Consider the following 6,703-nt stretch of genomic DNA (forward strand, 5'->3'; position numbering starts at 1 on the left):
GAAACACAACTGAGCTCAAACATACGGGGGCAGGAACACAGATTCCAGCTCTGAATATTTACAATGAGAATAAATTTTTTAGGCATTGGTGAATAAGCCAGGCTGATGTTCCAGAATAACAACATGTAAAAAGGTTTCATATTTAAAACACGACACAAGGCAAACAGAGCATTGGTCTCACAGACAAGAGAAAGGAGACAAAGCAACACAAAAACTGTTGTTTTTGTTGGCTGTGTACCTTAACCAATGGAGCTTCCATACATGCTTCCTTCAGGTTTTTGAAGATGACAGCAAAACCAAAAATGAAAATGAGGCATTTTCAAGATGAAAAACCAAACTCCACAGCACCAAACACTTTTTGGACTTAAAAGTTAAGCTAGGAAAAGGATGTTGGTCTAGCAGTGGAGCAGAAGGCAGATGACCAAGCAAGGGAGCACTGAGCAGATGTATCAGAAGCCCCAGCAGCTCCAGGCCTGCAGGACATCTGCCAGCAGCAGCAGAGGTGGGAGCAGGGCTACATGGCCCGTGGAGGATGGGAACAAGCCAGTGCCAGCAGTGGGGAGCCAGTAGCCAGGCAGGTGTTGGCAACAGAAGGGCAGCAGGGCAGGGAATTTGAGCCAGGAAGAGGGACAAGCAGTCTGCAAGGCACACAGCAAATACCTGACCCTGAAGCCTGTCCTCACCGAGGGACACAAACCCTTCCATTGTTCTTTGTGCCCAGCAACGTAGCAGAGATGGCTCCATCATGGGGTGAGGACAGGCTGGAAGGCACATGGAGAAGTGAAGGCTCAGGTTGTCCTCATTGAAATTCACCACTTCCAGAGCATGAGCAGGACACAACAAAGTGCGAGTCAGCATGTGGTGTAAGGATTGGCAGTGCATGGGGAAGGTCTTGGAGCATTCAGATGTTGGGATGTATTTGTGGACCTTCCTTGAAGGACAGGCACCATCTGTGTGTCCACACGGGGTCCCTGGGGATGAACACCAGCTCTACTGACCTGAGGAGCCTTCAATGCATCAAAGGGAGGAAAAGAGGTTAAAAAGACCCCAAGATGTCTCTTCCCCCTCAAAAAAATTGCTATTGGCATCACCAGCAGAAGAGGGCACAGCATAACCCTGAGCTCGTTGCAGCCATGTACCTGTCACCTGCTGCAGCCTTCTGGGGACTGATGTTTCTCTTTTCTCTCCTTCCAACAGCATGGAATGGGCATCCCTTCCATTTCCATTATGCTTCATGAGCTGATCAAACTGCTGCACCATGCAAAATGCCGGGATGTTACTATTATACGCATCGGTACTTCTGGGGGCTTAGGTAAGCGATTCATGGTCTTTCTTCAGAACAAAACAGCTATTGTTAAAAAGAACTCTCAGAAATAGGTCCTGCAGTTCTGAACTGCAGCATTTTATCAGGTCTCTAAATATCAAACACGGTATTTTGATTCCGGTTAAACCTAGAAAACTTGTAGTGAGTGGCTTGGCAAAGTGCACATTCTCAGAGTGTACAAAGGCCTTGACTCCACTACAGCCATGTGTCACTTTCCAAACAGAAAGCATGGGTTAGTGGTGGCCCAAATGAATCCGTGTCCTCTAGCTGAGGCAGTGGTGCTGCCCACACCTGCACAAGTTGGTAGGGGGTACACGATCTCTGCAGGCCAGAAGCAGCTAAACTCCTGTCACTCAGCACATTCTCACAATCCCTTATCTTGTGCTGATTCTGTACATTTTACTTCTACATCTGTACTTCATGAATTTCACTTATTCTCTGATATCTTTACTCACTGAAGAGCCCCACAAGCACACACAGATCTCTTGGATTTTCCTATTGTGCTGAAGTTCAGCAGCAGGACACAGGTGTTATGAGCTCTTCCATTTCCACAGGGATCGAGGCCGGGTCTGTTGTGATCACTGACACGGCCGTGGACTCCTCCTTCCAGCCACGCTTTGAGCAGGTGGTGCTGGATGATGTGGTGGTGCGGAGCACCGAGCTGGACAAGGACCTTGCGGAGGAACTACTCGCCTGCAGCAGGGACATTCCCGACTTCCCCACGCTCATCGGCCATACCATGTGCACCTACGACTTCTACGAAGGTAAAACCAGCTTTGTCCTTCCCCACCACGTCATGCCATTTCCCTCTTCCTTGGACAAAGCTATCCAGGGAACCCAGGCCCCAGGAGCACTGCAGGCAGAGAGCCACGTGGGGCTGGGGGCCCAGGCAGAGCAGGGGTACCCTCAGAACACACAGTACCACACAGTACCTCTGTTGGCACCTTGCTGAGTTTGCTGCCAAGCTGCTCCCCTACAGCAAGATGTCACTTCAGAACTACCAAACACTAGGAAAACATTAGGTTGCCTGTGAGATTTCCATAAACAAACTTTGGTTACTCTGGAACCGTTTCCTTTGCAAAATTAAATGTTGATTGCAGAGTAGATGAAACGTAATAAATGAAGAATTAATAATCTGAGCACTATTTATAAACCTTTAGATCTGCTTGTAGATGCAGCCATCTGTGTATTGCTCAAGTCCGTATTTTATTTAAACAAAAAGCCATTTGAGAGGATTAAAGCAGGCACAGCAATAAACTGAAGGGCAGTCCCAGGCTGGCCCAGCCACAGGTGAGCATTTCCTGCCCCACGGCATTCAGCCACTGCGAGAGGAGGAGCTGCGTGGGGCAGGACAGCCAGAGCCCCCGAGGGGTGAGAGGAGAGGGTTGGGGTGCCTGCCCCCACTGAACCCTGCGTTAGTCCTGCCTGCAGCGGTACCTGCAGCTGCACTGGGGCAGCACCAGTGCCCCGGGACCAGCTCCCCAACCAGCACCAGTGCTGCCCGCACCAGGAATGCCTCTGCAAGCAGCTCCAGCTTCCACCCACAGCAGCCCCTGCAGAAAAATTAAACCCACATTAAAGGGGTTTCTTCTCTTCAGTGTTCCCATTTGGCACAGCTTGTTGTACCTCTTCCACAGTCAGCTGGCATTTTTGAGATTTAACCTGGCAGGCCTTCCCAGCGGCTATGCAGCAATGGCCTGTCCCTCAGAGCACAGCATCCCCCGGTACCTCCCAGCTGTGGGCTGACTCGACCTTCTACCAGTGTTGAAACCTGCAGCATTCTCTCCCCTACACAGAGATGCATCGCGCTGGCTTTAGCACTGAGGGGAATACAAATTAACCAGCTGCTCATAGGAAAACTGTGTGGGCCTCAGACAGAATGTGGGCACTGCTGGACTTCCCATTTGCACTTAGGCCCTGTGTCCCATGACCCCATGCACGGCCAACAGTGATGGTTCTCTGCTTCCTTTCCAGGTCAGGGAAGATTAGATGGTGCATTATGCTCTTTTTCCAGTGAAAAAAAGTTGGAGTACTTAAGGAGGGCTTATGACGCTGGCGTGAGGAATATTGAGATGGAGTCCGCAGCATTCGCTGCCCTGTGTGGACTGTGTGGCCTCAAAGGTGAGTCCTGTCACTTCCACCTCCTCCCCACGCCCGGGCTTAACCCCCTCTAAGGGTCCTGTTCAGTGACAGAAAGCCAAACACACATCCTTAATTACTTTACCTAGAAAAGGACGCTAAAGCAAACTTCATAGCTCAATAAAAGCCAAGCATTAGAAGACCTGAGTGCCTGCTGGACAAACGCACAGCTTGCTCCCCTCACACCCGTCCTGGTCCTACAGCAGGTCCCGGCCGTGTGCCGCAGTCCCCGGGGGTTTGAGGAGCAGAGCCCGGGGCGGCGGAGCCGCGGTGCCCGGCTCCGGCCGGGAGGGCCGGGCAGGAGAGCCGGGAGGGCAGGGCAGGAGGGCCGGGCAGGAGAGCCGGGCCGTGAGGGCCGGGCAGGAAGGCAGGGAGGGGCCGGGCAGGAGGGCCGGGAGGGCCGGCGGGGGAGCCGGGCCGTGAGGGCCGGGCAGGAAGGCAGGGAGGGGCCGGACAGGAGGGCCTGGAGGGCCGGCGGGGGAGCCGTGAGGGCAGGGCAGGAGGGCCGGGCCGTGAGGTGATCGAGCTCCGCTCTCCTGCAGCCGCCGTCGTCTGCGTGACGCTCCTGGACCGGCTGGAGGGGGACCAGATCCGGGCGTCCCACGAGGTGTTGTGGGAGTACCAGCAGCGGCCGCAGCGCCTGATCGCCGCCTTCATCCGCAAGCGCCTGGGACTTTTCCCCACGGCCTGACGGTGACGGCACAGGCACGGGGCTCCCCGCCGGGAGAGGAACAGCTCCGGAACCGGCCCGGCCCACGGACTGTGCTCCGGGAACGGGAGAGCTCCGGGCCCGGCCCGGATCACGGACCCTGCTCCGGGAACGGGAGAGCTCCGGGCCCGGCCCGGATCACGGACCCTGCTCCGGGAACGGGAGAGCTCCGGGCCCGGCCCGGATCACGGACCCTGCTCCGGGAACGGGAGAGCTCCGGGCCCGGCCCGGATCACGGACCCTGCTCCGGGAACGGGAGAGCTCCGGGCCCGGCCCGGATCACGGACCCTGCTCCGGGAACGGGAGAGCTCCGGGCAGGAGCGGCGCAGCCAGCGGACACCGCGGGGCGGGAGCTGCCGGCCTGAGCGCGGCTGGAACCGCACATGGCACACGATCCGCACTGACCAGAAATTCAGGCTGTGGAACAGAGCTGCAGGCTCCTCACTCCTGGCTCAGCCGCCTGTCCTGTTAAGGGCACTCCCGCCCACAGCGATTTTCCAGGAAGGAGATCCCTTTGCTTTGAGCATAAAGACAAAACCTAAGTAAATGACATGAAAAATTAACCCATATTTGTGCCCAGTATTGTTACTGCTGTTAAAAAGGCCGTTCGTATTTTCATTCCTACAGTATTTAAAGATGTCACAAACAGGCACATGACAGAGTTTGAGTAGCAGAGGGACACCACAGCACCCAACTGTGGTTGAGCTGACCTTCAAGCACCAGTTAAACATTAAAGACACTTTTCTCACCGCCAAAATTCACAAATAAATAGTCTATCTTGAAACCAAATAACTTAATTTTCACAGAGAAATTCTCATCAAACTTTTTATAAAGTACAATTGGGAATGAACTGCCCATGCTTCAACCCTGGCATAGACAGCTGAGCTCTGAACTGGCTCTCCTACCCAGCCAAACCCACAAAGCAGGGCTGCAAGTGGTGCAGGTTGAGAAGCCTATTTACCATTAACATTTTTAAATTACTATTTTCATGTGTGTAACTTGGAAGATTTCTTTTTTGTTTGTTTGTTTGTTTGAGTGTAGAAAGATATATCATGGAACCCAAGGTCATTATAAGCATCTCCATTTCTTGAAGGGTTCTGATCGGCTCTTGCCACCAATGCTAAGGTGAGGATTATGAAGTAGGGTGGAACATCCATCTCCCTCCTTCCCACAGGAGCAGGAAAGGTGTCTGGACAGGCTAGGGGAACAGCCAAGAGGTCTGCAGAGCTCTCTGGCATGAGCAGCCTTGGTTGTGCTGTGTGAAATTCTCTTTTACTGACCCACGTGTTCTCCACGCTCCACTCCCACGTGAAAATCCCCCCCAAAATCCTCATTCTGGCCTCACTGTATCACTAAAGGCCCTGACTTACCATTGCACTGAGGTAGCCCAGACTTCTATAGACTTCTACTCAGTCTCCACCCTGAGAATGACAGACAAGAAAACAATCACAAGTCCCTGCCTACAAATGTACCCACTCTTTCAAAACCAATGTCTGCTCCTTTAAACTTTCTTTTTCATTAACATATTGGTTAATACTGGTATTTAAAAAATATCACAACTATAGTCTCAATTTCAGTGGTGCAAAATTTATCTTATAGATCTGCTTTTAAAGGCAAGGGAAAAAAAATGACTGCCTAGGTTTGGGATGATGCCTTTCTGGGAATTGTCTCACAGCCAGTCTGTTCTTCACAGCAAAGCACTGCCGGTCTCCCCACAGGAATATCCAGCCAGTTGTGAGGTTGCCAAGTGTGTTTGAAAAATAACAAGTTACCCCAAAGGAGATACAAAAATAAAACACACAAATATACACAGAATCGTAATTTTAGTACAAGCACACAGAAGCTGAGCCCAGAAGACGTCTCTCCCCCAGATAAAGGCAGGCCTTGCAGCATTTCCCCACTAAATTCAGCTGCAACACTGGGATTATGCTGCCCCTGGGTTGACCCTTTGCTCATTCTCAGGAGTCAAGTCTGTCACACCAGAAAATAAAGAAATAAAGATCGCAGCTCTATTTATAATTTATACTGAGGGACTAATCTGCAATATGAAATTGTATGACTGGTTTTGCAGTAAATATGATGTAGCAAGTTGCCTTCTAAATATAGACAAAGGTTTAAGTTTCATCTCATCATAATCAAGGAATATTAGAAACATGCATGGCAGTGAAGATTTTATAACTAAAATAATCAAATTCTCAAGAAACCTGGAAAGATAATGGTGAGATGTAGTCATGTAATAGTAATAATAATAAAATAATAATAGAATAATAAAATATAAAGTAACTGCTGTGCAAAGCTATTTTTGACTTCTGCTGCCAATTAAATCCCAAGAATTCCTGCTCAAGGTGCTACACATCAGATTGCCTGTGCTGTGTGGAGGAGTCCCTTCCAAGGTGCCCCAGCTCCAGTCGAAAGGGACATGGGCAGTCACACCACAGCAGCAAAGCTCTCCAGAGCCACGGCAGGCAGGGCAGCTCAGAAGGGCCTGGAGTGCTTTAGAATGGCTGCACACACGGGCAACTGAGCACTTC

At 51.3% G+C, this 6,703-nt stretch overlaps 1 protein-coding gene and 1 long non-coding RNA gene across 3 annotated transcripts in view; one reads left to right on the forward strand and one right to left on the reverse strand.

Moving 5' to 3' along the window:
• Nucleotides 1–4,175, reverse strand: part of LOC147652338 (uncharacterized) — a 7,340-nt gene extending 3,165 nt beyond the window's left edge. The window contains exon 1 of the long non-coding RNA XR_015288902.1: nucleotides 1–4,175. This exon is cut by the window's left edge and continues 818 nt beyond it. This is a non-coding gene — a long non-coding RNA (uncharacterized LOC147652338).
• The window catches only part of UPP2 (uridine phosphorylase 2), an 8,351-nt gene extending 3,612 nt beyond the window's left edge, over nucleotides 1–4,739 (forward strand). For both annotated transcript variants that reach the window (XM_086896456.1, XM_086896457.1), the window contains 4 exons: nucleotides 1,198–1,312; nucleotides 1,879–2,088; nucleotides 3,299–3,445; nucleotides 4,006–4,739. In XM_086896456.1, coding sequence (XP_086752582.1) covers nucleotides 1,198–1,312; nucleotides 1,879–2,088; nucleotides 3,299–3,445; nucleotides 4,006–4,154 — 621 coding nt within the window. In that variant the 3' untranslated portion in view covers nucleotides 4,155–4,739. The remainder of the gene's footprint in view (nucleotides 1–1,197; nucleotides 1,313–1,878; nucleotides 2,089–3,298; nucleotides 3,446–4,005) is intronic.
• The last annotated feature ends 1,964 nt before the right edge of the window (nucleotides 4,740–6,703 follow it).

This window comes from Cyanistes caeruleus, chromosome 7 (assembly GCF_971803275.1).
Source record: "Cyanistes caeruleus chromosome 7, bCyaCae1.hap1.1, whole genome shotgun sequence".
Lineage (NCBI taxonomy): Eukaryota > Metazoa > Chordata > Aves > Passeriformes > Paridae > Cyanistes > Cyanistes caeruleus.